This window comes from Cyphellophora attinorum (genome assembly GCF_001299255.1).
Source record: "Cyphellophora attinorum strain CBS 131958 chromosome Unknown Contig19, whole genome shotgun sequence".
Taxonomy (NCBI): domain Eukaryota; kingdom Fungi; phylum Ascomycota; class Eurotiomycetes; order Chaetothyriales; family Cyphellophoraceae; genus Cyphellophora; species Cyphellophora attinorum.
Window position 1 is genome coordinate 34,659 of NW_017253247.1, and position 27,354 is coordinate 62,012.

A 27,354-nucleotide genomic window follows, 5' to 3' on the forward strand; every position below is an offset into this window, starting at 1 on the left:
CGCATGGCCTGCACACGTTCAGCCGATACAGCAATAACCATGTTCAGTGCTGCGACTTCATACAGACCCGGGCGACGCATACCCGGAGTCACCGTCGCCTTCATCAGCATCGACTTTCCGGAACTCAGCAAAGACCTCCTTTAGGGCCTCTAAACCTTGCTGTACATGCGTCTCCTCACCAAAGGCCGAGTAGCCCATGTGTCCGAAGCGTACATACTTGGTGCCTAATTCGGCATGCATGCCACCACTCAACATGAAGCCTTTCTTCAGCATCGAGCCCAACACATCCTTGGCCTCGAGCTCCTCCGGTAGCCAACAGGCTGTGAGCCCGTTTGCCTGCTCCTCTGGTACGGTCGACAGCAGTACCAGACCCAGCTCCTGGCTGATAGCCTCCCGCACTGAGGCAGCCTTGGCCTTGTGTCGACGCCACACCTCCTCCATACCCAAGTTGAGTATTCCTTCTACACTCTGCTTCAACGCACGAACAACTGCGTTGGTGGCGTGGCGAAGTAACCCACCTTCTTCGCCTCATACGATCGCATGATTGGCAACCAGCGTGGCAGGCTCGCATACCACCCCCGCTGCTTCTGCTGGCTGCTATACTGTTGCAGCGCGATATCAATCGCTCGGCTCGAGACCATTGTGATGGATAGTCCTGGTGGGCAGCTGAGTGCTTTCTGACTTCCGGTGAGGACGATATCGATATCCCATTCCGAGAATCGCAGCTCCTCCGAGACCAAGGAGGCAACAGCGTCGACGACAAGTAACGTTTCTGGTGAGATGCTGCGGATGAGGTCCGAGAGTGGTTTGAGTTGTGTCAGCACGGCCGTGGAAGTCTCAACATGTGTTGCAACGACAGCTTTGTACTGCTTGCTTCGCAATTCGGCGGCAACAGCGTCTAGGGATACAGCACGGCCCATTGCCGTGGGCGTCAGCTTTGTGGTGTCTGCGCCATATGCGGTGAGGCAGTTGTAGAAGCCATTGGCGAAGAAGCCGGTGGAGAGACAGAGAACTGCTTCGCCCTCTGCGATGAAGTTGGTTGCGACGAAGTCCCAGCCAAGGGTGCCGCTGCCGCCGAGCACGAATGGCTGGGCCTGTGGATCTGTGCATTGGAAGAGTGGCCGCAGCGAGGATAGAGTGTCGCCAAACACGTCGGCGAAGGACTGCGAGAAGTGTGATTCGGCTGGATGACTTGCAGCTTTGAGGACGGCAGGGGCCACCTCAGTCGGCCCTGGAGCGAGGAGGATGGGAACTGGAGAGCCTTCGGCTGAAGCATGATGGATGAGCTTGAGTACAACAGCAATATGCAAGAAGCGGCTGCGATGTGGTTCCTCTTCAACAGGAGCTCGAGCAGCCGTCATAGAGGACGCAATAATAGAGCAGGAAGTGGATGGTATCGCATAGGCACAGGATAAGTCGAAAGCACTCGAGTTCTCGAGCGGAGCATATGTCCATCGCACCTACCTAGACCAAGGCAACGGCCGGCAGACAGGGCGACCGGCCTTCCTTTGCACAAGACTACCCAGAAAGGCCAGAGAATTGCCTATAACTCGCCCAGTCCGCACGGGTATTCGATCCCAAGCGTCAGCGAATCAGTACTAGTACCCCGGATGACCTCTCCATCGGGTAAACAATCACAAGGCGGTTGAACTACTAGCGACCATGTCAACATGAGTCCTGTCATAGAGCATATGGTCTGGGAAGCTTCGCGATTGGCTGCAGCAGAAACCAGCACATGGATGGCACTCCCAGGACGGCGAAGAAAGGCGTCGGGCTTCTGGCCCACGCGTGCTGTGGATGCGGGGAAACATGCATCGCTTCAGGGGCACTCCAACGCCCAAGAACGACGCCTTGCGAGTTCTTGGCTTCAGCAATTAGGGGCTTCTCCCTTATCACGGACATCATCGTAAGCGCGAGAGTCTATCCCGACGCCACCCGACGTTGTACTCCAGAGGATCGCATTTCCACTTAGAGAATCGCAGTCCATTACAACACGTCGATTACGAACAACTGACTGTGCTTGTTATCTATGGGCTTCATTGAACTTATCTTACACCCATCTCTTTTGTGGCTGCAGCCAAGGAACATTGGGTGTTGGCTGAAGCATTCGTCGAGTAGATCACAAACTGTGCAGATGCTCTTGCTCGGGCTTAGGCAGTCTTTCATCATGAATAGCGCGCTGAAGATTGCATGCAGAATCGTCGTGCTTCTCTTCAAGTGATCTTTGTGAACATGTCATAGCCATTGATACTCAGAACGAGACTTGGCACAAGGGCCTGCTCCCATGCAGTCTTGCTCAGATCGACATGACAGTCATCACGGTGTGCAATTAGGCTGAGGTAAGAGCGGACTGGCGCCGTCAGGCGTCTGCGGCGGATCATTAGCTACAATGTTGCAAGGCAACCAACGACGTTCGCTGTATACAGACCGTGGGGCACGTCGATGGGAACCACATAGCCCGATCTGGATATGCCTAGACCTATGAGCAGAGGCGTAAGATTTCCTGAGGCGGAATCAAGACTTGATAAGGGCCACGGACTCCCACGAAGGACGCTCAACAACACCGCGAGTCACGACGATGCTACCAGGAAGACAAGCGAGAGGTATCGAATATGTGAAATAGATCGTCATTATTTGATTTGAAACCCAAGAAGTTGTGCGAGATTGATCGTAGGACTCAGCACTGGAGAATATGCTCGTAACGCCATGACTATGACCTCAATCGAGGGAACGCCGTCCACGAATAGAATTACCAAACCAACTGCTCCTGAATCGTGTTACATGCCAGCCCAGAGCAGAACTCGATATCCTTCTCGCTGATCTCTGCATTGCTAGGCAGCGGCGGCTGCGCCGGCCAAATCTCTCGTTTCAATGATTGTTCTCGCCTGTGATGTGCTGTGACTTCTTCTCTGATCAAGTGCTGGAAGTGGAGGGGTCCCTTCTCTTTCTCGGGATGCATCTCGCCGTTGATGAAAACTCCTCGGAGGAGGTTTTTCTGGGCAAGGTTGCACAGCTCTTTGTCTTCCGACATGATGCGTTTGTACATCTGGTTAACAAGCTCAAAGTCCTCGTCGGAAGAGCCTTCTCTGCGGTAGACCTCGTATCGCATAGTCGACTGGAGGGGGCCTTTGGGGACAAATCTCTGGATAAAGAAGAAGTTTGGTCTGTAAACTGTTAGTGTTTGCCAGGCGACGGTGGAAGAGATCAACTCACGAAGCGTTCATTGAGGCGTTGGGAAAGAAGTATGTTGGTGCCACTTGCAGGCCAGCGGCAATCTGTTCGGGTGTTGATGCTGTGTTGTGGATGATGGAGCACCGGTCGACGTTGACCGAGTATGCTTCGAGATCGGCAATCGCCACGATATCTGGGTGTGATGTGGGGCAGTGATAGCACTCGTTGTAGTTGTCGGCGAGGATTTTCCAGTTCCAGGGGCCATCCATCTGCCATTCATGGTCGAATTTATACTCCTTGAACTTAATCCTTGCTAGCCTCTCCTGCGTGTCGATGCCAGAGAAGTCGTCGTCCCACGCAATCTCGGGCTTGGCCTTGCCGTCGAGGTTGACCCAGATGAAGCCGTTGACATCAATGTGAACATGGATCGGGAAAAGGCTGTTTTGTGTCTTATCGAAGCCTGGTAGATCTTGGTAGCTGGGAGCCTTGGCCAGTTTGCCGTTGAGCCCGTAGCTCCAGCCATGATATCTGCACGACAGAATCTTCGCATTGCCCTTGTCTTCTGTCACGACGGGGAATGCGCGATGTCTGCAGACGTTATGAAAGCCGTTGATGGTGCCTGTCCGGTCCTTGATGAGGACGATGTCAAAGCCAGCGAACTCATACTTGAGGTAGTCCCCAACGTTGGCGAGGCGGATGCTGTGGGTGATGAGCTGCCATTTTCTCGAGAAGATAGCACGTCGCTCGAGCTCATACATCTCCTGGGAGCTGTACCATGGTGCAGGTAGAGCACGGACTGACTTCTTCTCATCCGATGCTGCAGCAGGGCTGGGACCCCCCGAGCTGAAGTAATTGAGCAAACCCATGACTAGATATGATGGCGAGGCTGAGAAGCAAGGCAGTAGATGATGTCGATAAGACGATTTGCCTTCCCAGATATGAATGTATGGTCGATGAGTGCTGAGAGATGAGCAGTATGAGTTATAACCATGTTTGCCTTATCTATGGTAATATGGTCTGGAATCCCGGAAGGGGAAGGCAATACCATAGAAATGGGATGCGGGCCCCCTCAGCCAAAGCTGGAACCTGGTTCCAGGAAAGAGCCGTGCACCTAGTCTATTTTGAGCTTGAGATCGCAAACCATGATAAGTCGATGTCACAACTGACGACAGCCCCTGGACAGCAACGTTTGATCGTCCAACAGCTCTGCACCACGTTTCCCGGGCAGGACGCGTGATGAAGCCTTTTCGAGGTCCAGCACACAGCGACTGTTTGGGTTCTCCCCAAGCACATGGCAGCATGCGCATCGGTACCAAGTAGAAGTACATTATTAGTAACAACGGACAACTGCGGCCATGTGACCTAAGCTATCGTTGACCAACGACTTGAGACGCACAATTTTGGCGCGCGATACATACTAAGCTGGATGGTAAGCATAGGCAATCGCGGGATGATCGCCAATCCTGGGCTATAGGGGCCGACAAGGTTATCAGCAGATGCCAGTGGCGCCGACTTCAGCTCACTAGCTCTATCCCACTGGCTCTTTTCACCGCGTTTCTGCCTTACCGTGTATACAGCATAATTGCTTGCGCATATTTCGTTCGGTGTGCTATGTCTGGATAACGAGCAAGGATCCTGACACCTGCTGCGTCAGATCCAACGTCTTCCTGGGGCGGGCATGCCGCTCCGGGCTGGATGTCAGCATATGTCTGATCCGGGATCATATGGTAAACATCCGGTAAATGGGCGGCAGAAGTTGAATCACCAGCCACATGACTGGAACGGTGCTGCAGGCCGATGACTACGTGAGAGATCGCTCGGATCATAGATAAGACTCGCGTCCTACGATGCAAGATATCGCGTAAGTGTGTCGCAGATGCGGTGGTTCGTGAATTCCAAGAAGATGCCAATAGGGATCGCTAATCCCAATCCGGTCATGGAAACCATGGGCCTGAAGTGACTTTCGGCCACTGAGACCCTGATTTCCGTTGATATGTTCGCTTCGGGACACCGGCGGAGCGTCATGAAGGCTGGAACATGTGGCCGTGATTGTCATCTTGACCCAAACATGCGCCCGAGTTCGCCGTGGAAGACATCGTAGATTGCAGATTGTGGGCAGAGTTGAGGGGTGAGGTTGGAAGACTTGGCGGGGAAGCTTGCTGAGCTAAGCCAGAAGCAGGTCCTGAGTACCTCATTTTCGAACCTTTTGCCTGCAACTCGTCAGCATGGCACACCGTTAAGGACCAAGATGAAATCTCAGTGCCCTTGCCAGTACGACATGCCCGTGCTCACGTGTGATGAGGCCCTGCAACACAATATTGTCCACTAGACTGCTTCTGCAGAAGGCCATGATCACCAGGGAGGTTTAGCAGCCATACCTTCCACTTTTCCTATTTCGTGGGACGTCAAGACCGGGACAGTTGCCTATTCTTGGACTGGCTAAGAGAGTGGACCTCGAAGTCTATCTCCACTTCTATGGCTCCGGGTCTATTCCATTCAACAGGGCATGCTGTTATCAGTGATGGTATACAAAGGGCTCGGTGGACGGTCCAGCAAAGACGGTATGGCTTCACACACTCACGACCGTAGTTCATGACCATAAGATAGTGTAGCTTCTCTTCGACCGCCGCCTTACATCTATATTCAGCAATAGAACGACCCGGCTACATACAGTAAACCTCACCTGGACCAGTTGCACAAACAGCAGCCACCAACATGGGGTCTATGGCACCCGGACCGAAGGTGGTCATCATCGGCGCCGGCATCGTCGGCACGAATCTCGCGGATGAGCTGGTCTCGCGAGGATGGAGAGACATCACAGTTGTTGAGCAGGGCCCGCTGGAGATGCCCGGCGGCTCAACGTCACACGCACCAGGTCTCGTGTTCCAAACGAATCCTTCCAAGACCATGACTCTGTTCGCCAAGTACACGGTTGAGAAGCTACTTTCGCTCGAAAAGGACGGCCAGAGCTGTTTCAACCAAGTTGGAGGACTCGAAGTCGCTACAACACCGGCCAGATTAGCCGAGATCCACAGGAAACTTGGCTACGCTCAGTCATATGGCATTCCAGCCAAGATACTGACAGCAGACGAGTGCTACGAACTCTACCCAGAACTCAACAAGGATATGGTTCTGGGCGGTCTGCATATTCCCAGCGACGGACTCGCGCTCGCAGCACGAGCCGTGCAATTGCTGATCGAGAGCACACGAGCGGCCGGCGTCAAATATCTCGGTGCAACGACGGTGACTGGTATCGAGCAAAAGAACGGTCATGTCACGGGAGTGAAGACCGGCGACGACGTCATTCCTGCCGATATCGTGGTCTCTTGCGCTGGGTTCTGGGGTGTTGAGATTGGTGCGATGATCAAACTGCCCGTCCCCCTTCTCCCTCTGGCACATCAGTACGTCAAGACCAAATCTGTTCCAGCTCTGGCTGCTCGAAACAATCAAGCACCCAATGGCGCGTCGCTTCCCATCCTCAGGCACCAAGATGCAGATCTGTACTACCGCGAGCACGGCGATAAGTATGGTATCGGCTACTACGGCCACAAGCCAATGGCAGTTGTTGCGAAGGACCTCGGTGCGACGCCAAAGGAAGTCACAGAGAAGCAGATGCCATCACGGCTAGACTTCACCCCAGAAGACTTCGAGCCCGCATGGCAAGAATCAAAACGGCTGCTGCCCGCTCTGAAGGATGTCGAGATCGACGACGGCTTCAACGGCATCTTCTCGTTCACCCCTGACGGCGGATCGCTCGTCGGTGAGGCACCCAATCTGGACGGTTTTTGGGTCGCTGAAGCAGTCTGGGTCACCCACTCAGCCGGCGTCGCCCGTGCCGTCGCCGAAGCTCTGACCGACGGCCGCTCACAAATCGACATGGGTGACTGCGACATCAACAGATTCGAAGAGGTCCAGACCACCAAAGCATACGTCGAAGAGACCAGCAAGCAGAACTTCGTCGAAGTCTACGACATCCTCCATCCCCTTCAGCCCAAAGACTCACCCCGAAACCTCCGCGTCAGCCCCTTCCACGCCCGCCAGCAACAACTCGGCGCGTACTTCCTCGAAGGCGGCGCCTGGGAACGGCCATACTGGTACGAAGCCAATCGCGAACTCCTCAAAGAACTCCCCGAGGAATGGCTACCCGTCGAGCGTGACGGCTGGTCAACACGTTTCTACTCGCCCATCGCGGCCGCAGAAGCCTGGAAAACTCGCACAGCCGTCGCCATGTACGATATGACCCCCCTTCGCCGCCTCGCAGTCGAAGGGCCCGGCGCTGAAGAACTCCTCGACCGACTCGCCACCGGCGACATCACCAAGAAGCCACTCGCAGTATCTGGTCCCGTCACATACACCCTGTTCCTCGACAACAACGGCGGCGTCAAGTCCGACCTGACGATCGCCCGCATCACAGACGACTACTTCCAAGTCGGCGTCAACGGTCCCACCGACACAGCCTACGTCTCGCGCCACGCGCGCTGGCAGCGGCAAGCCGACCCGCCGAAATGGGTCACCGTGAAGGACATCACGGGCCAAACCTGCTGCATCGGTCTCTGGGGCCCGAAAGCGCGCGAAGTCATCAACAAAGTCAGCAAGGACGACTGGTCGAACAAAGGCCTGCGGTATTTCCGCGTCAAGCGCGCCACCGTAGCCGGCATCCCCGTCACCGCTATGCGGCTTTCGTATGTTGGTGAGCTCGGCTGGGAGATCTACACGAGCGCCGAGTACGGCCAGAAGCTGTGGGATGCGTTGTTCCGTGCTGGGCAGCAGGAAGGGATTGTGGCTGCGGGTAGGACGGCGTTCAACTCGTTGCGGCTTGAAAAGGGTTATCGCTCGTGGGGTACTGATATGACCACGGAATATGACCCGTACGAGTCCGGTGTTGGGTTCGCCGTCAAGGCCGACAAGAAGGATTACATTGGGCAGACTGCGCTTGAGGGCAAATCGGTAGAGACTGCCAAGAAGCGGCTAAGGTGTTTGACTGTGGATGATGGGCGTTCGATGGTTTTGGGCAAAGAACCCGTGTTCAGTGAGGGTAAGGCCGTTGGGTATGTCACTTCGGCCGCTTTTGGTTACACAGTCAGGAAACCGATTGCGTATGCTTGGTTGCCGTCGGCGATCGAGGAGGGCGCGAAGGTTGAGTTGGAGTACTTTGGCAAGAAGATTGCCGCGACTGTCACGCCTGAGCCCTTGTTTGATCCGAAGATGGAGAGGTTGAAGGGCTGATTGCGGACGAAACGTATGGTGGACCTTGCTTCAAAATTGAACGGCATTGATATGCCAGGAGATGACGACTTTTGCTTCTTAGGGCCTGGAAGTTTGCATGGCAATGCTTTGCATAGTGGCGCAATGAAATATGGGATGAAGTAGTACACAATAAATTTCGAGCTCTCTTCACACATACCTTCTTTTTTGGATGTGACCAAGCCAAAGTCGATGTACTCTCCATTTCGTACGACTCACATTTTGTCCTGTTGTGATCTTCAAGTTGCAGTTCGGGCGGACTCTGGATCATGGGACACTACTCGTACTACCGTAAGTAAGCAGCGGCCTTTTGAGACATGACCAGCCGCTCAGACTGAACACGGTCGGCGCGCAAATCTCGCTCATGGAGAGCTATAGAGTACGTCCGCCCACACTCAACGTAAGGTCGAGTGCCCGCAACTTGTGGCTGCTAGTATTGGAATAGGTGGAAGGCAATCGTATAAGAATAGCCTTGTAAAAACCATCGATGAAGTACGGCTACTGGCACCACATACTCTCCGCTAGAACAGTGAGTGGCATCTGATAGAGCGCCAAAGTCGTAGGTACGTCCACTGGCTTCAAATAAAGTATGCAAGGCTGCTTGAAGTACCAGATCCGGCAAATAGAGAGCTTGAAGAGGCAATAAGGTGGTTGAGCAGCTGCCAAACGCCCTCGAACAGGTCAAAATATGCGCCGAACAGCCTGCTATGATAGGATCTGTGCAGGCAAGGCAGCTGATTGGCCAGTGGAGAGCAGACGAGGGAGTTTGACGCCCAACTCGGACGTTGGAGCGCAATCGGCCTCTAAGGGCAGGGTGTACGGGAGTCAAGGGGCCATTGGCTGTCACAACATACCCGTATTGAGTCTCGAGAAGCGTGGTTCCGCAACAGGCAAGTCGCCAGCCGTACCTCCGCGTCCCATCTTCATGCCTCCAAGCATTCCATATCCACCGGGCGTGCCAGCACCGGCACGTGGGTTCTCGACACGTCCGCCCAAGCTGTGTCGATTGACTTGACCATAGTGCATCGAGGTGGTATGTGGCCTAGAGTCTTGTCTCGCAGCACTGACTGGGATCTGAGATCGATTCGCAGTCCCTCTTGCCGCAAGTGGCAGAGAGGTGCGTTGCATGGGAGTGCCCATGACTGCCGTACCTTGACCTGAAGCTATTAGTGGTGATGTCTAGCAAGTCGGAGCTACTTACCGAGTCGTCTCGCTGCCGTCCGAGATGGTGGTCCCATGGCGTTACCAAAGCGGCCAGAATCACTGCTCCTATTCGAAGGGTAACCGTGCTGTTGATGGCTGACGCATGGTGACCGTCTTGTTCGTGTTCTCTGATGTGACGCTCCGGAGGGTCAAAATGTGGTTGATGCCGCTCCATCATCGGTTGTTGATCCTGATGAGTCGGTAGCGCACCACGAGCGTCGATGGATTGCAAGGTCTGGTTGGCATCGGCGGAGGCAGCTGTTTCGACTCTGCGCATCAAGACCTTCTTCTTGAGAGCGTCGTATAATTGCTGGGCTTGTGCTGCTTTCTTGCTCTTCTCACGATACAGGTTTGCCAGGTCGTCATACTTGTCCTGTAATGTTCGCTGGTCGATGCTGAAATCTGTCGGCGTGAGTTGATGCGTCACTTCAACATGAGAGTCTTACTGTTGATCTTGTCTTGCAAAGTAGAGATCTCGGTATTGGCTTCGTTGATGATCTTGTCCATAGCGGCACTCAACTGGCCATACTTATCCTTCAAGATCTTGCCTAAGTGTTCCTGGTAGAAGCTATCAGGTTCAGCAGGTCGAGCTTAGAAAGCCTACGGGATCACTCACATCTCCTGTGTTGTCTGATACGTCCAGAATGCCAGGGCTCGACTAGCACAATCCATAATTGTACCTGGGTCGAGGCCGCTGAGCACGCTGGTCTTGTAGTCTTCGCTCGGCGAGAGCTGCGTGCGAATGGCATCATCACGATGCGGTAGCGCCGTACGGCAGACCGGACAGGCACGTTCATGAAGTGGTGAGGTGGCGAGATGAGTCTTGGTAGCACAGTCGAGACAGAATATGTGTCTGTATGGAATGAGGAGACGCCTGAAGGGTAGAAATGGTTCTTACGAGCAAGTAGTCACCACAGCTTCCTCGCTCAGAGCTTTCCTGCAATAGCCATCCAGCTGATTGTTGCATCGCAATGTCTGATCCATGATGACGAATCCTCGGCGTGGCCTTTGATGCTATCGTTGATGGCAGGGGCGATGGAAGTCCGGACAGGTCGATGAGACAGCCATATGAGGGTCTGTGGGGCTGAGCAACGCGTGCCTTCCTTACTATGCAAAGAAAAATGCATTCCCCTCTGCATCCCTCCGCTGCTTAGCCTCCTCCTCAAACTCCTTGCCCGCCTTGAACTCCTTCCACGTCGACGCTGGGAATATGTGCTTGTTCTTCTGATACCACCTCCGATCTACAACTTTGGTGAGCGACGGATCGTCGTCATGCCCCTCGAGCTTCTCCTTGCCAGGCACACGCAAGAGCGGTGTCTCCTTTGCTTCCGGTGCTGTGCCTGTGTAGTTGAACAAGAGCTTGCCTGACCGTGTCGGATCTCCAGTCTGGTTTACGATAAAGTAGTAGATCTCGTAATGATGAGGTATGATGATCTCCCCTTTCACCAGCATCAAATCATCTACACCAATTCTCGCCCACTCCTTCTTGCTTGAGTCGCGATTCTTTGAGCTCAGTCCGCCTGCCGCGTTGCCGCTTCCCTGTACTCCCTTCTCAGCCGCGACCTTTCTTGCCTTCTCCAGCAGGAGCCAGATATGGTCGCCCTTCTTGACTTTGACGATGTCTCCGGGGATGTTCGCGCCATCGTAGAAGACAAATGGTACGGCTATCTCTGTTGCTTTGACCTTCTCTTGTGTCTCAAGGAAATTCCTTCGCAACCTCTCCCGCTCCTCGGCTTCTGCAAGCTGAGCTGCCTTTGTCACTGCCTTCACAGCCGGCACCCGCGAGTTCGGGTTGGGCTTCACCTTACGGATCGATGTTGCAGGCTCGTCATCTGTGAGGCTAGACACTGTCCTAGACTTCTGAGCCTTCGGTATTGATTCCGTGGTCTCCTCTTCATCGTCATAGCTGAGGATCTTTTTCGCCTTTTTCTTCTTCTTCGCGGGTTGTGTATCGGAGTTTGGAGTCAAGGCACTGTACTTGATCAGTTAGTTCTGCGACTTTTCGTGACTAGCAAGCAGGTCTTACCGTCCATCATCTTCGCCTGCCGGTGTCTGACTTCCGCTCCGATTGCTGTCCTGAGCCTCCCGCTCGTTGAGCTCGTGCACATCTGCACGCCGCTTCCGGAAATCCGAGAGGTTTACAAGCCCTATAGTCTGTGTCTTGAGCAGGTCCTCGGCGGTGGCGTTCTGTGAGACGAATCGCGGCGTGTTCGCGCCCGAAGTAGTGTTGGACGTCATGACGGTGCTAGACGTTGAGAGCGGTCATATGCAGGACTGCGGACAACAAAGTATGACTTCGTCACCGTCACGCTCGCCAAAGTTGCCTCTTCGAAGTGACGAGGAGCTCGCCTTGGCGAAAAGTGCTCCACTGGATTCAGGTGCCCTCTCTCGAATCCTGCGTACTGATGCGAACTTGCTGGTCTTTTTAGCTACGCTGTGGACGTCATCAGATTGCTCATTGACGGATTCACGCGAGAATCGACGGTGCTGCTGTGATTCTGGACCAAATGCAAGGTCCTGGTGAACCATGCGTATACGGCTACTCACCTAGGCATCTAGGAACGATACCTTGTGACTGACTTTCGGCATGAGGCTCAGTATGACGTACACGCAGTTCGTGAGTCTTATAGCCGCATACACATTGGTCCAAGGTACCTACACACCCTGTCTCGTTTAGTCACGGGCGAAGACCGTCGTACACACTGCCAATGCCAACAACGGTCAACCAGCCGTACAGTAGCATCTCCACGCTGACCTTACGCTTGGCTCTTCCTTGGACGGATTTACAGTAAGTCCTTTTGAAGCCGCGACGAATTATGCGAGCACTCTGTGTGGGTAGCAATATTCCGATAATATTAGGCCAGCCGCTTCTCCAGTACAAAGCAATAGTCGAGACAGATTCGGGTCAACTCACAAGCCGAATAGAAGATCGCTACGATACTATAAGGTACCGGGCCTGCTCTGTATACCTCTCACGTGCGAGACCATACTTCTCTGCCGAGGACGCAATCATCACAACCAGGCTGATCCAAAGGTTGCAGAAGCGTCCCGAAGACGCAATCATAACAACATGTCCGACCCGAAGGTCGCCGAAGCGAAGCACTCTGACGTCTACCCTTACATCGACCTCCAAGGCCCGCTGAAGGACTCCGCCAAGGGAAAATCTGTCCTCATCTTCGGCGGCGGATCAGGCATCGGCAAAGCTATTGCCATTGCTTTCGCTGAGGTCGGTGCCGCCAACGTTGTCATCAGTGGTCGTCGCCTTGAAGCACTGGAGGCAGTCAAGGATGAGATGAAAGGCAGATTCCCAAACACCAACGTGGTTCCCATCGCCGCCAACGCCACGAGCGTGGAAGAAGTCGACAAGGTCTTCAGCGACACCAAGTCCTCTGGCATCACGATCGACATCCTCGTCAACTCTCAAGGCGCCCGTACCGGCCGATCTCGACTCGTCGACAGTGAGCCCGATCGTTGGTGGGCGGACATCGAAGTATACTTGAAATCTCCCTGGCTCACGACTCGAGCATACATCCGCTCACTGACCAGACCTGCTGAGCCACCAGCTGAGCCAGAGAAGTTCATCATCAATGTCACTTCTCTCGCCTCAAATGCGCTTATGCCTCTGGGCACGTCATACTGCCTGCCCAAAGCCGCTCTCAACAAGCTCACCGAGCATACTGCTGCTGAAGCGTCGCCGTACGGTCTGCAATGTATCGCCTTGCATCCTGGTGGAGTAGCCGATACAGACACCACGAAGCACTCACCGGCTTTCATGATTCCTTTTTTCACCGAAAAGGTGGAGCTGGCTAGTGCAGTCACCGTCTACTGCGCGACGCCGCAGGCCAACTATCTGAATGGTAGATATCTGGACGTAAGATGGGATCTGGAGGAGCTCGAGAAGCAGAAGGAGAAGATTGTGAAGGACGACTTGCTGAAGATGGTGGTTCTGGGGGATGCAAGGATGCCTATCCCTCCGCAACTGTGGAAGACTATCACCGGCTGAGAGGCATGGACATGGCTAAGAGGTATGGACAGATGTATTTTGGGTCAAGGCATTGATCGCGCTATCTTGCAGGCTTTGTCAGATCAGGTGCATGGCCAGATTCTCAGAGCTCCGCAAGAGGATTACTGATATATATGCCCTCAGTCTCACTCAATGTACCCCCACACCAAGGATCGTACACTATGTTTAGTGAAGCCGTCTATTGAGCGGCAATCGACGTGCCAGACGTCGGACAGCGTGGTTCTCGAGAGTTCCGTGCAATAATGTGCATAGAGCATCAATGCGCTAAGTAAGCTTAGGTGTTGCATATGGTGTATAGCCTGATTCGCAAGTCAGCTTCTCCTAATGAAAGGGGAATGGAGAAGATCAAGGTGATGAGCCACGTACCATCTCTGGACTCTCAGCCACCAGCCGCTGCGAATCTCCCATGTCTCCAGCATCACTGAATCCTGGACTTGGTTGTGGCTCCTTCAAAGTAGCGATTCCTCGTCCGACCACTCCTTGAGCATGCAACCCAGGCGCACCAGTAGCTGTGCTCGAAGTAGCCATGTCGCCTTCAAAGCCACCGCGCTCTCTCCACGTCTTCGCCCGCTCCTTGAGGCCGAAGCGTGAAGCAAGACCACCAGCACTGCGCTGCTTCTCGCCGCCAATCTCGCGGTAAGGGTTCACGTTGCGTTTGCTGCCGCCGGAACCGAGCCATACTTTGAGGTCGAGGGCGGCTGCGGCAAGGACGCTACCGGCAGAGAGGACGATGAAGGCGAAGAGGGCTTTGTAGATGCGGCAGACCATGAGTCCCGTGGTAGTGAGCCATGTTGACATGCCGCACGAGCGGGACAAGACCATGGGGCCGATCTTGTTGCCGAGGAGGGCAATGCCGATAATCCAGAGTCCAAGGAGTACGCTATGGATGAGCAGATGTCGTCGAGGGCCAGAAAATTGCCTTGCTCGGCGCGTGTGGGCGAAGATCTCGGTGATATGGGTGAGTAGTGTGAGTGACGATGTGGTGAGAAGCTAGAGACGAAGTCAGAACTTGGCTCATCCTTTGGTAGGCTTGTAGGAGTCCCCCAACGAGCCTCGAGAGACTTACAATGATGAACTCCCAAGGCACTGACATGGAGTCCATATTCAGGTAGTATGTGAAGTACCCAAGCAAGCCCGTACTGATGGCCGAGAAAAGCATGGATGTGCCCAGCACAAGGTATGTCAATGGCAGAGGATAGTTTGAGCCTCCTGTTGCGCCCAGCGGCACGGCGCCGCTCGACTTCGAGAACGCCATAGTGCTCAAGGTGTGTCAAGTCAGTGAACAGACGGTAGCCGCTTCTTGTTGATCGAGCCCAGAGGAATTCTGACAGAAGTGAGCCTCAACAGTCGCTACAGATAACAGTGCCTCCGAGAAGTTGAAGTACGGCGTGTGATATGACCCTGGTAAAACGTAGAGGAAAAAGCACAGTAGAGATCCACGGGCAGGATGGCTGAGGTCGAACGAGCCTTGGCTTCGCCACGCTGGGAGTGTAACGGTAGGTACTTTCGTCAGTGGTCGCGGCACAAACACAATGGCCGGGTCGATCTTGATGCTCTTGAACAGGTCGATAACGACTCGAGGCAGGGCGTACGTGTCGTTCAGAAGTAAAGTAATAGAATCCAATTTCCAATCATCGGGCTCTGGAGCATTGCCGTCCCTGTCTCCCCGGTTTTGGATTTCATGCCGCCCTGGTCGACAGGGAAAACGACTTTCAGCTGTCCTTAGCGTTCGGCACTGCTACGCCTGCTCGAAGCAGCCATTGCCTGTTGCATACTCTAGTGCCACTTGCTTAATTGCTATGTCAGCACTTGTGAGGCCAAAGTTGTACACCATGCATGCGCATGGCGCAAAAACGACCCCTCCAGGGGCGATCTGGGGGGCGAAGCGGGCGCGATGTGCCACGGATCCGTCTGGCGAAGAGATAGTGTGATCAACACAAGATTTCATAAGCACTTTTTAAGGCCCCTCAAGCAATGCCTTCACCGCTTTAGGCCAATCTTGGCAGGCGTAAATTATCATAGCGGGCTCCGGGCGAATAGACGGGCGCCGCTTTCACGAGGCCCCCAATCCCGTAGTACGAAAGTATAGAAATAGTAAACCTACGTCTGGGCACAGCATGCTTCGTTTACTGCCCAGTGCCAGTACATGTGGATTGAGCGTGCAGACTACCGTCTTAGCGCATCGTCGTTCCGATTTAGATTCAGCAAAGGATGGTGCCACGGCAAAGGCTCTCGACGCAACGGTACAAGCGTGCTGCGGCCGGGATCATCGATGAAAGTAATCAGTATCGTAATTGATATAGTCTTCAGCCGATGCCATCTCCAGGCCTGGTTCGATATACTCATTCAACAATTCGAAGCACACTCTTTCCATCTGTCCACTCATTAGTACTCTTTCACTAGTAATCCTAAGTCTTAATCGTACAACACACCAAAATGTTGCATCTGGCAACGTACATAATGATGCCTTTCATGGCAAGCTCGGCAGTAGCAGCACCGACGGGCAACAGCACCAGCAGCAACATGAACACGGCGTCAATAGATCCATCACAATCTGGGAATCAGCAGCTCATATCTTCCCTGGAGCAGGCAGCAACCGCAGTGGACAGACTAAAGCTGCTGCCGAACGATTCAGACCACAAATATGACTTCAACAACCCTCCAAGACCCGACGCGGTGACGACTGGTGATGGTGGACATACTGTGAAGGCCGACAGGAAGGACTTTCCAGCCTTGATCGGAACTGGCGTTTCGATGACTGTTGGGTTTATTGGTCCTTGCGGATTCAACACTCCTCACGTAAGTTGAAGACACCGGGAATCCGTGGAACGCAGAACTGACGACCTACAGACGCATCCAAGATCTGCGGAGATAAACATCATCGTAGAAGGGACTCTGGGCACAGAGTACATTGCTGAAAACGGCGCCACAGTCATTCGCAACGAACTTTCGCAGTATCAAATGACGGTCTTTCCTCAAGGAGCAATCCATGCAGAGTGTAAGTCGACTTGCAAAAAGCCCAAATCCACTTCTTCGCATAGATCACTAATTGTCGTATCGATTAGTCAATCCGAACTGCGATCCGGCTGTATTCGTTGCTGGCTTTGCTTCAGAAGATCCAGGAGTTCAGCAAAGCGCGCAAAGACTTTTCGACTTGGACAACGACCTGCTGCAAGCAGTGTTCAAGAATGACTTCACGTTTGATGGCAGAGATATCGATACGTTCCGAGGCTTAATCCCGAAGAACGTTGCGATGAGCGTTGAGCAGTGTCTGCAAAAGTGCAATATCAGAAAGCGGTAGCGATCAGTAACAATAGACTCTGGGGAGGAGCGATTGACTTGACTTTCTTCATGCTTTCAAGCGAGCCCAGCCAAGGGCCCCCACATGGGATTCTTCTTCAAGTTTTGCCCTTAATCGAATTCGTAGCCTCTACTGAAATACCGGAAAAGGTACTTTTGTGGCACACCGCAGTTAGATCTCTTGAAATGAGGGTGTAGTAGAGGTCGTAAGAACTGCAGCTTCAACAATCCGAAAGGCCATTAGGCGTAGCTGACATGGACGTGATCCCAATGGTTTGCGGTGTTGTCACCACGGTCGCCGTTGGTACACGGCTTGATGACAGTGCAAGCTTGATAGCGCCACTCGTTCCATGGCTTTACACTATCCTGTGACTTCTCCCAAATGCGCTGTCCCCACATGACGTACTTGCAATCGATCTGGTGAACAAGGTCAGCTTGGTCTGAATAAACTGGTGTGAAGGAACACAAAGAGTATGACACGTCGTTTTGGTCAAGGCTGTCACTCAGGGAGCAGAGTCGAATGAAAGGCCAAAGGAGATATTTGCTAGGACTTACAGAACTGCAATGATTCATGACCCACTCGGCGATTGGTTCTCCAGTGGTGACCTTGACGCCGCCATCGGCGACCATCATATCTGTGGCCATACCGTCGCAATGGTCGCTGGTATCGGAACTATCGCATTTTCTGATGCAGCCAATCTCCTTGACCTTACCAGGGAAAGCATCAACGATGGCTTTTGCACCATCGATGGCGGTCTGCTTGCAACCAGATGATGTGCTTGGGAAGTCAGGAGTCGGGTAGCCATCGCCACCGCCGCCACTCTTGGGCATGCAGCATTTGAAGTTGTCTGGGCCAGGACACTTATTGGTCTCTATGACACCGCTGTCGCAATCTGAGGCGAAGCGACAATTCCTCTCATCGCCCGTGCCGCAAGCCTATGAAAGTAGTCAGTGCCTCGAATTGTAATACTTTTCTGCTAGGAGGAGTCTCACTGGCTTTGTACAGCATCTGATGTCGTCCGGCGTGCCTGGACATTTGTCCTTCACGCTTGTCCCACCACCAGCTTCACACTTGGCAGTAGCAATGCAGACACCTGGCGCGCCACCAGAGCCGGTACATGGCCCATTTTCCTCGGAGCGACCGAGGAGAACGTGACCAAAAGCCAGATCAAGCAAGAGAAAGGTCGCGAGAAGTTTAAGCTGCATCGTGTCAAAGGTGAGATATGCCTGTCAAGGTGTGTTCTGGCTTGATGATCGTGTGTTGTTGCGAGGTCCAGGTCGACCGCATTGTCGAGGTTACTGTCGACCCTTTTATACCCTGTATCCTGCCCGTGAATATTCATGCCTCAGGATTTCAAGAGATTCTGCCTTGCACCTGTCACTGACGTACTTCCCAAGTGGTCCGTGTGACCTGTAGTCCTCCGGAGACGTCTCGCTGGCGGTTGTCGGTGATGATCAATTTGCCTTGCATCGTAACGAATGAGCCTATGAGAGAAGGCGTCGACTTCGTCAGTACGACACAACAGAATTTTCGGCCCCCACTTGCGCCCGTATTCTCCTCTTGGCCATGAAATGAGCCTTCAGGGCAGGCAATCCATTCCATCGACGTCTTGGCTGATGTAGTTCTCAGCCTTATCACATTTGACATCTGTGTGGCCTGTGACACGTCTCGTCGAATGATGGTGCAATTTCACCGCAAGGTTGATATATATTCTTGTTTCGACGACGCTGGGCTCGATGCATCTTGCCGACGTATTCACAAAAGCAGAAAACGAGAACACCTGAGCCGCGTTTGCGAGTGCACACCGCGAGAATCGGCCCCGAGCAAGGATCATCGCGAGAGGACTCACCAAATCGGAGCTCGAAAGTGTGGTTCACAAGGGATCCATCATTTGGGACTTTTCACAGCACGCAAAATGAGACCCATGCGTCGCGCGGCACTATAATCCTTGTAGAGCTGACGATGTCTGCAATCACGGCAGACCGAATTTGGACAACAACTAGCATCACCCAGTGGTTCAAGGAGAAGTCTTCGTGATGAACCCTGATTGAATAAAGGTCGACTCGGACTTCGAGGTTGCCGGAAATCCTTGGCACGCGGAGATAGCCAGCCAATGACCGGGGATCCACTTCGAACATTTTTGAACAATCGGAATTGACTCTTCGAACATTTTGAACTTCGCACCATCAACATGTACGTCTTTTTGTCACTGAGGATAGCTCAGCAGTCTGCCGAGCAGTCTCGTAGTCTGCTCCAAGCCTTGCTGATAATGGTACGTCCTTTCCGAAGCGTTGCAAGCTCCTTTCCTATGAAGAAATTTCAACATACCTAGTTCCTGGCGACAACATCATGAGCCATTTGAACTTACATGCACTACCATCTGATTCTGTCCAAACAACACGCGATCCTACCTCAATACGATACCAGAAGTAACGACTGACAAAAACAAGATGTAGTTCTCTTCGGATGGAACCCGTTTCAAAATCTACTGCGTGGTAAGTGATCGCTCTTGATCCAGCACTCCTACGACCACAATGATGATCAAAGTAATACAATAATCAGTTCTGCTTCTGATACCCCTTGAAGAAGACCATACCAGCTTACCATTGTCTGAAATCGTCCCTCTCCACATCCATCATACTCTCATTTCACCGTCGAGGAACTTAGCTAATGCTGTCCTTGATCCAGGTACTCGCATACCTCTCTGTGCCGACCACTAACGCAACAGCACTGACCAACAATCGACCTTTTTGACTGTAAGAGTACGTCCTCCCGAATTTCCTCCCAACCGTACGCAGCACAAACCCAAATGATGACACCTAGTCTATCCATTCTCCTAACCCTCGAAGTACCCTTCCCCACGGTTGGAAGACTGTGGACCATTCCCCAATCACCAAACCCACTTGCCGCTCTCCCCGATACCGGACCAACTGCTGCTTACCCATCATCCACGAGGTGCTGGAAAGCTCGGCGGACTGGGAAGATGGTTGTGGAGAGGTCTGATCATTTGGCTTTGCGTGACGCGGTATCTGGTTTGATCACTTGCGCTCGTCGTCGAGTTGTTCCATTTTGGAGCGATGAGATGGTGGGCGTGGGTGTGTCGGGAGAGGGATGCGGTAAACGGCTTTTCTGATTTGGTTTCTGTGCTGCAATTTCTTATCTGCTAGGTATCGCGCGAGTTGTCATGCTAACTCGCTGTCAAGACAGATGCATACCACATGGGAATAGTTCGTCGTGAAGTTGTCCTTCTCATGGAAGGCGCTAAAGGTCTGGAAACACTGCACGAAGTAATTCTGTCTCAAATTATAAAGTACGATGTCTGGAAACGCAATCCTTGAAGAGCTTCGACTCAGCAACTCGAACATTCGTGCATACGTCCTCAATCTTCATTATCATCAAGCATGATTCCCTCCCCATCATCTTGCTGCCCATTTGCACCCGTAAGATAATCTAGCTTCATGATCAACCGATCGAGTGTCCTCACTTTCCATGGCACAAAGGCGTGCGACGATGCCATGTCGAGCGCCTCAAACCCAGTCTGAAGATCACTCGCCGTCCGGTCATGCTCCGCAGCTTTCAACTTCTCCACCAACCCGACGATCATCTCTTCCAACGAAGTCCTACAGCGGGTCATCTCCGCAAGAACATTCCTCTCGTCTTCCTTATAGTTGGTGAATGCGTCGACTACTCCCTCATCCTCTTGCAAGTCCAGGCCTTGCCAGATGCTGGAGAGCTGGGAGAAAAGGGCAACGTAATGATCGATTGTGTTCAGGATCTCCTTTAATACAGTCAGGAGAGGCGAATTAGCAAGCAGTAACCCAGCGTGAAGCGCGTCGAGGAACGCTCGATGGCCGCTTGCCAATGTTCTGGGATCATTCATTTGCCGTGGCCTTCCCGAAGAGCGCAGAGCATCTGTCGTAGATGAACCCGTCCCGGGTCTTGAGCCTTGTGAGCGTGACGAGGCAGGCCGAGATCCGTTGACGCCAGTACCTAGCCAGTCCTGGAAGGCCGCCCAGCTGTGATGTATTACTTCGCCGTGTATGTACGCGTCCAATTCGTTGAACACGAACAGGGTCTTGCTTGTTGAAGCCCAGTGCTGTCGCATGATTTTGGACCTGTGGTTCTCGCGTGTGCGGCGTGTGGTCAGCGCTTGTTGGCCATAAGGTGTGGCACTGATGGGTGGTCCGATCGGCGTTGGATGGCATCTGCGTTGCGAGGTCAACTTCCACAACTGGGCGAGCTGTAGCTCAGCTCGTCGGATGGACAAGAGGAAAGACGTGATTCTGGAATAAGTGGCGATGTCCTGCGCTTGGAGGAACAGGCGCAAGTTAGAATCGGTAGGAAGATCTATCGACAGAGCTGTCGCAGTCGGCATGAGCGTTGATAGTGATGTCTCACTTCCTGTTGATGAGACATTGATGCCACGTAGGACGAGCAAGGTGCGCGCGAGCTTGGAGATTTTGTTGTCTCCTATGTCGCTGGACTGGACTGCAGCAAGCTCGTCCCATGTTTTGGTAAGCACGCTACTCAGCTCTGCGTCCTTGATGGTGAGGTCGTCCACCCGGCCCATCTTTCTGACTGGCTTGCTGGCATGTTTGCTCTGCCGCGAGGCTAGCTTGCTTGCGGCCTGCTCGATGAGCCCAGTAGCAAATTCGCCTTCTGAGAGCAGACTATATCGGCGAATGACCTCAAGGAAATCTGCAACCTGGTTGACTGGCAAGATGGCAGCTAACGCGTTTTGTGAAATTGAGATCTCGATCTCGTTCATAGCTTGCTGCACAAGCCAGGTGCTCAAAGGATACTGCAACGACTCCAGGAGCTTCAAGTGCTTGGGCAACAAGCTGCTCGGCTTGATAACGTTGCTTAGCGCTGCGCCTGCAGTGGTCTTGAGCTGAGCCTGGATCTGATTGAGGGCGTTACCGATGGCGAGGATCGTCTCAGCGGTCTGTCTAGTAACGAAGCCTGGAACCAGCGCATAGTCAACAGTAGCTTCGGCCGTGCCATAGGTGGCAGAGGCTTTTCGCTGAAGCATGAAGTCGCTCGCTCCAAACGTCGGAAGAGAGCCATACAGAACCCACGCAGCGACTGAACGCATCGAGATCTTCTGTGCGCAAATCTCAAGACTCAGTGCCAGCTCCTCAAGATCTGAATGGCCAGTCCGTGTCTCTGAGTGCAGATAGTCTAGCATGGCTTTCCCGGAGCACGCAGTCCTTGGCTCACTGCCCTCGGCGTTCATCGCGAAATGAGTGATGTTCCTCAGCCACCGTAGTCGCCGTGTCCATGGCGTAAATTCGCCCGCGATAGTGCTTAGCGGCACTATGTCGTAAGCGCCGACATACGCCGCATCTCGTCGCAGAATAGATGCCTCGACTGCAATTATCTTCTTGCGGAAAGCGACTAGGTGAGTGTCAGAGATCGCAGCAGCAACACCTCTGCAGATAGGTGATGGATGCCCGCCAGCGATGCGTGCTGCTGTCGTCTTGATCTCGACATGGAGATCTGCGATCTGACCCAGAACGTTCAACATGGCCCTTTCGGGCTCGGACACGACCTGATTGAGCCCTTCATCACTCTGGTCGGTACGCTTTACCTTCTCAAAGATGTCTGACTGGTAGCCGGATAGGGCCAAGAGGATCTCTTGTTGTAGCATTGCGCCGAGCTGGTCGGAATCATCCGCACAGGCTCGGAGCTCGTGTTTGCGCGATTAGCAGGCAGCCGTTGTGGCGGCTGGCAGAAAAGTACGAGGCGTCCGAGTAGTTCAAAGCGACACATGGGAAATGTTCCTTCCAGGCGAGCCGCTATGGTGGGGCAGGGATGTGCCGACACGCGACGCGCATCGAGGCGTGTAGAGGGGTCGCACGTCTTCGGTATTGAGGTGACACACCCTCGATGTGGCCTTGAGGACTTCTTGCAAGTGCTAGGTACTCTGTGAACTGTACAGCGTCCACGATATGGATGTCCGAGTTCGTTGCACCGGACAGCAGGTGCGAAGCACGTCGAGCTCCAGGGCAGGTAAGTCACGCCTTTTTAGCAAGTGCTGTTCCCCGCCCCAGTACACTACAGAGGTCCCTGAGGGATTGACTCAGGCTGTTCAATGCCTTTTGGTCAGAGGACGGTGAAGGTCTGAAACCTCTTTCGCTAACCAAGTCAGTGTTTGAGACGAGCCTCACTTCAGCGTTGATTACTAGAGAAAGCCATTTCAATAGTTTCTAGCTAGGGAGGGCGCTGTAAGAATCTTTGACAAATGCAACCGGGGATCGAGGCCCGTTGCTTGATAAGGCGGCGACAAGGCTGCGACAGGCGGCAGGCACGCCCGGAATTGCATCACTTGGAGAATCATGTACTTTGCAGCAAACATTGCACCCAGGCGGCCTTTGACTCTTCAACACACCAACTTCGCGAAACTTCCATCAATCTGTGCAAAGTCCTTCCCAGTCTGTTGCATTGCTGCCTCTGTTTCTAGCATCGGATCTTCTCCATAGAGGCCGCCCGAAACAATCATCTCAGAGGTCTTGCCACGGGCAAGGCCACAGTCATCATTTCGCCTCACGCAGAAGCACCACCTATACTTACAACCAGCAGCAAGCGGAAGGCCTCTATCGGCGACGACCCTCAGCGGCCGGAGAAGAAAGTCATGACGGACACAGCCATGGATGTCGACAATCCTGGGGCTGCTATCCAGCAGCTCCAGAGCGGCGAGATCGACGAATCACTTTACAGCAGACAACTCTACGTGCTTGGTCACGAAGCCATGAAGCGCATGGGTGCCTCGAACGTTCTTGTCGTCGGTCTGAAAGGCCTCGGCGTCGAGATCGCAAAGAACATCGCCCTGGCTGGCGTTAAGTCACTCACCCTCCACGACCCTGCACCTGCAGCCATTGCCGATCTATCCTCACAGTTCTTCTTACGTCCAGAAGACGTTGGCAAGCCGCGAGATCAAGTCACCGCCCCACGAGTCGCCGAGCTGAACAGCTATACCCCCGTTTCCGTCCTGCAGACGAAATCCCTCGCACAAGATCTGAAGCAGTTAGACAAATTTCAGGTAGTCGTTCTCACTTCGACAACCTTGAAAGATCAGTTGGTCATCTCAGAGTACTGCCACGACAAAGGCAAATACCTAGTGATCGCCGACACGTTCGGCCTCTTCGGTTACATCTTCGCAGACTTTGGCAAGAACTTCACTGTTGGCGACGTGACGGGCGAGAACCCCATCAGTGGCATCATCGCTGGCATCGATGAATCAGGACTGGTTTCCACCCTAGAAGAGACGAGACACGGCTTAGAAGATGGCGACTACGTGGAGTTTGCGGAGCTCAAAGGCTTGGAGAAGCTCAATGGTGCAGCACCACGGAAGATCACAGTCAAGGGCCCCTACTCGTTCTCCATTGGCGATGTGTCAGAACTTGGGCAATATCAAGGCGGCGGTCTGTTTGCTCAGGTCAAGATGCCAAAGGTCATAAACTTCGAATCCTTCTCATCGCAACTCAAGAAACCAGAGATACTCGTGTCGGACTTTGCCAAGTTCGACCGCCCAGCACAGCTGCATGTCGGTATTCAGGCATTGCATAACTTTGCGGCAGAGCACAATGGCATCTTTCCCCGACCTCACAACGAAGCGGACGCACAGGAAATCTTCGACTTCGCCACAAAGCTTGCTAAAGAGACCGACGTCGAGCTGGACGAGAAGCTCATCAAGGAGCTCAGCTACCAGGCTCAGGGCGACTTGAGCCCTATGGCTGCTTTCTTTGGTGGCCTTGCTGCTCAGGAGGTCCTCAAATCCGTTTCCGGCAAGTTCAACCCTATCGTGCAGTGGTTGTACCTCGACTCGCTCGAATCCCTGCCCACTTCTGTCAAACGATCAGAAGAGTTGTGCAAACCCCAGAACTCGCGATACGACGGGCAAATCGCTGTCTTTGGCGCCGAGTTCCAGGAGAAGATCTCGAATGTGAAGAATTTCCTGGTTGGGGCAGGCGCCATTGGCTGTGAAATGCTCAAAAACTACTCTCTGATTGGCCTTGCGACCGGTCCGAATGGTCAGATCACTGTCACAGACAACGACTCAATCGAGAAGTCGAATCTGAATCGCCAGTTCCTGTTCCGACCGAAGGATGTAGGCAAACAGAAGAGCGACTGTGCTGCAGCTGCTGTCCAAGCAATGAATCCAGATCTCAATGGCAAAATCAAGACTCTTGGCGATCGAGTTGGTCCAGACTCCGAAGACGTCTTCAACGAGGGTTTCTGGAATGATCTTGACATTGTCACCAATGCCTTGGACAATGTCGAAGCCCGTACCTACGTTGATCGCAAGTGCGTCTTCCACCTGAAGCCACTGCTCGAAAGCGGGACACTGGGCACCAAGGGAAACACACAGGTTGTGCTACCTCGTCTCACGGAGTCATATTCGAGTTCGCAAGATCCACCTGAACAATCCTTCCCAATGTGCACATTACGAAGCTTCCCGAACAAGATTGAACACACCATCGCTTGGGCTCGTGACCTGTTCCAGTCGTTCTTCGTGGGTCCGCCGGAAACCGTCAATCTTTATCTCACGCAGCCCGACTACATCAATACTACTCTACGTCAACAAGGCAACGAGAAACAGATCTTGGATAGTCTGAAAGAGTTCCTGGTCTCCGAGAAGCCAGAGAACTTTGAAGACTGCATTGCATGGGCCCGCAATCAATTCGAGAAGCAATACCATAATGCCATTGCACAGCTGCTGTACAACTTCCCAAAGGACACCAAAACATCGAGCGGCGCTGACTTCTGGTCGGGCCCGAAGCGAGCTCCAACAGCACTCAAGTTCGACACCTCAGACGAGACTCACATGGCTTTCGTGATTGCTGGTGCCAATCTACGTGCATACAACTATGGTATCAAAGCACCTAAGCTAGACAAGTCTGACTATGCCAAAGTCATCGATAGCATGATCGTTCCCGAATTCAAGCCAGATAGCAACGTGAAGATCCAGGCCGATGACAAAGAACCAGATCCCAATGGGCCGCCTCCGTCGTTCGCTGACGATGCCGCCGAGCTGCAAAAGATCATCGATGTCCTACCAGAGCCGAAGTCACTACCAACATTCCGTCTCAACGTTGTGGAATTCGAGAAAGATGACGACACCAACCATCACATCGACTTCATCAACGCTGCGAGCAATCTGCGTGCCATCAACTACGACATTCCTGTCGCTGATCGGCACAAGACTAAGTTCATTGCTGGCAAGATTATCCCAGCAATCGCGACTACTACAGCGCTGGTTACTGGGCTGGTGGTGCTGGAGCTGTACAAGATTATCGACGGCAAGAATGATCTTGAGCAGTATAAGAACGGGTTTGTCAACCTGGCTCTTCCCTTCTTTGGTTTCAGCGAACCTATCGCCAGTCCCAAAGGCACGTATCAAGGCAAGAACGGCGAAGTGACTATCGACAAGCTCTGGGACCGGTTTGAGGTGGATGATATCACCCTTAGTGACTTCTTGAAGTGGTTCGAGGATAAGGGCTTGACGGTCTCAATGGTCAGTTCTGGTGTGAGCCTGCTGTATGCAAGTTTCTACCCGCCCAGCAAGCTCAAGGACAGACTACCACTGAAGATGAGCAAGCTGGTCGAGACGATCAGCCGCAAGCCCATCGAAGACCACGTGAAGAACATCATCTGCGAGGTCACTGCCGAGGATACGACCGAGGAGGACGTTGAAATCCCATACGTTATGGTCAAGTACAAATCTTGAAGAACTCGCCAGGGCGGCCTTCATACGGACAGATGGTGCTCGACCAGTGAAATCGAGTGAGACTAGAAAGAATCTTTGGCGACTGCGCCAGGGCGGCCTTCATACGGACGGGCATTTGTTCATCAGCGAATGGAATTGAGCAAATCAAGCACAAATCTTTGGTGATCTCGCCAGGGCGGCCTTCCTACGGGCAGTCGGTCATCCGGCGAATGAGATTGAGCAAGGCGCACGATCACAGGAGCATTCACAGATGTATTAGACGTACCTAAGTAGCACATAGATCGCAAGAGTCGCATAGACTCAAAGTATATGGTGGCAAGGCAGAATGTTAGTCATCCACTGGATGGGGATAGCGGAAGTCTCTTCGTTCCGCAGAGCTTATCCAATCATTGGTAAACGTCACCACTGAAGAGTCCTCCATCCAGTTCTCGACGCCCAACTATAACATAGCTCATCGTAACTTTCCCGCACGCTCAAGAACGCCTGTGCCCATTGAATGTCCTTGCGAATCTCGCCGTTCGTGCTACCATACATCGTCCGACAGCGCCAGTACAATAGTACTATAAAGACCTTTGTGCGATACTTCAGCATGCCTGGGGTAGGCGAACCACGTTTCCGAACCATTGCCCCACTAACAATCCGCCAGGACCATCAGACCAACATCCTCGCATACTCATCGAA

General features: G+C 53.2%; 11 protein-coding genes across 11 annotated transcripts; 4 read left to right on the plus strand and 7 right to left on the minus strand.

The window, feature by feature from the left end:
- Positions 1 to 57: 57 nt before the first annotated feature.
- AB675_11973 (Alanine--glyoxylate aminotransferase 1) lies at positions 58 to 1,361 on the minus strand (the record flags this gene model as incomplete). Its single annotated transcript, XM_018140866.1, has 2 exons — positions 58 to 435; positions 483 to 1,361. 2 exons carry the CDS (start codon positions 1,359 to 1,361, stop codon positions 58 to 60), a joined length of 1,257 nt encoding a protein of 418 aa, XP_017998410.1.
- A 1,388-nt stretch (positions 1,362 to 2,749) lies between these two features.
- On the minus strand, positions 2,750 to 4,037 carry AB675_11974 (putative dioxygenase subunit alpha YeaW; the record flags this gene model as incomplete). Its single annotated transcript, XM_018140867.1, has 2 exons — positions 2,750 to 3,164; positions 3,214 to 4,037. 2 exons carry the CDS (start codon positions 4,035 to 4,037, stop codon positions 2,750 to 2,752), a joined length of 1,239 nt encoding a protein of 412 aa, XP_017998289.1.
- Positions 4,038 to 5,886: 1,849 nt separating this feature from the next.
- Positions 5,887 to 8,397, plus strand: AB675_11975 (Dimethylglycine oxidase; the record flags this gene model as incomplete). The annotated part of the gene is made up of 1 exon (XM_018140868.1): positions 5,887 to 8,397. The coding sequence occupies one exon, from the start codon at positions 5,887 to 5,889 to the stop codon at positions 8,395 to 8,397; it is 2,511 nt and encodes an 836-aa protein (XP_017998404.1).
- A 941-nt stretch (positions 8,398 to 9,338) lies between these two features.
- On the minus strand, positions 9,339 to 10,290 carry AB675_11976 (uncharacterized protein; the record flags this gene model as incomplete). The annotated part of the gene is made up of 4 exons (XM_018140869.1): positions 9,339 to 9,572; positions 9,617 to 10,020; positions 10,065 to 10,186; positions 10,235 to 10,290. 4 exons carry the CDS (start codon positions 10,288 to 10,290, stop codon positions 9,339 to 9,341), a joined length of 816 nt encoding a protein of 271 aa, XP_017998239.1.
- Positions 10,291 to 10,725: 435 nt separating this feature from the next.
- Positions 10,726 to 11,856, minus strand: AB675_11977 (uncharacterized protein; the record flags this gene model as incomplete). Its single annotated transcript, XM_018140870.1, has 2 exons — positions 10,726 to 11,590; positions 11,645 to 11,856. 2 exons carry the CDS (start codon positions 11,854 to 11,856, stop codon positions 10,726 to 10,728), a joined length of 1,077 nt encoding a protein of 358 aa, XP_017998319.1.
- Positions 11,857 to 12,688: 832 nt separating this feature from the next.
- AB675_11978 (putative oxido) lies at positions 12,689 to 13,621 on the plus strand (the record flags this gene model as incomplete). The annotated part of the gene is made up of 1 exon (XM_018140871.1): positions 12,689 to 13,621. The coding sequence occupies one exon, from the start codon at positions 12,689 to 12,691 to the stop codon at positions 13,619 to 13,621; it is 933 nt and encodes a 310-aa protein (XP_017998280.1).
- A 366-nt stretch (positions 13,622 to 13,987) lies between these two features.
- AB675_11979 (uncharacterized protein) lies at positions 13,988 to 14,897 on the minus strand (the record flags this gene model as incomplete). Its single annotated transcript, XM_018140872.1, has 2 exons — positions 13,988 to 14,632; positions 14,709 to 14,897. 2 exons carry the CDS (start codon positions 14,895 to 14,897, stop codon positions 13,988 to 13,990), a joined length of 834 nt encoding a protein of 277 aa, XP_017998265.1.
- Positions 14,898 to 16,165: 1,268 nt separating this feature from the next.
- AB675_11980 (Spherulin-1B) lies at positions 16,166 to 16,943 on the plus strand (the record flags this gene model as incomplete). The annotated part of the gene is made up of 3 exons (XM_018140874.1): positions 16,166 to 16,441; positions 16,493 to 16,640; positions 16,708 to 16,943. 3 exons carry the CDS (start codon positions 16,166 to 16,168, stop codon positions 16,941 to 16,943), a joined length of 660 nt encoding a protein of 219 aa, XP_017998312.1.
- Positions 16,944 to 17,182: 239 nt separating this feature from the next.
- Positions 17,183 to 18,148, minus strand: AB675_11981 (uncharacterized protein; the record flags this gene model as incomplete). Its single annotated transcript, XM_018140875.1, has 3 exons — positions 17,183 to 17,359; positions 17,498 to 17,878; positions 17,936 to 18,148. 3 exons carry the CDS (start codon positions 18,146 to 18,148, stop codon positions 17,183 to 17,185), a joined length of 771 nt encoding a protein of 256 aa, XP_017998233.1.
- A 2,174-nt stretch (positions 18,149 to 20,322) lies between these two features.
- Positions 20,323 to 22,593, minus strand: AB675_11982 (uncharacterized protein; the record flags this gene model as incomplete). The annotated part of the gene is made up of 1 exon (XM_018140876.1): positions 20,323 to 22,593. The coding sequence occupies one exon, from the start codon at positions 22,591 to 22,593 to the stop codon at positions 20,323 to 20,325; it is 2,271 nt and encodes a 756-aa protein (XP_017998257.1).
- A 688-nt stretch (positions 22,594 to 23,281) lies between these two features.
- AB675_11983 (Ubiquitin-activating enzyme E1 1) lies at positions 23,282 to 26,673 on the plus strand (the record flags this gene model as incomplete). Its single annotated transcript, XM_018140877.1, has 2 exons — positions 23,282 to 23,377; positions 23,407 to 26,673. 2 exons carry the CDS (start codon positions 23,282 to 23,284, stop codon positions 26,671 to 26,673), a joined length of 3,363 nt encoding a protein of 1,120 aa, XP_017998391.1.
- Positions 26,674 to 27,354: the final 681 nt, after the last annotated feature.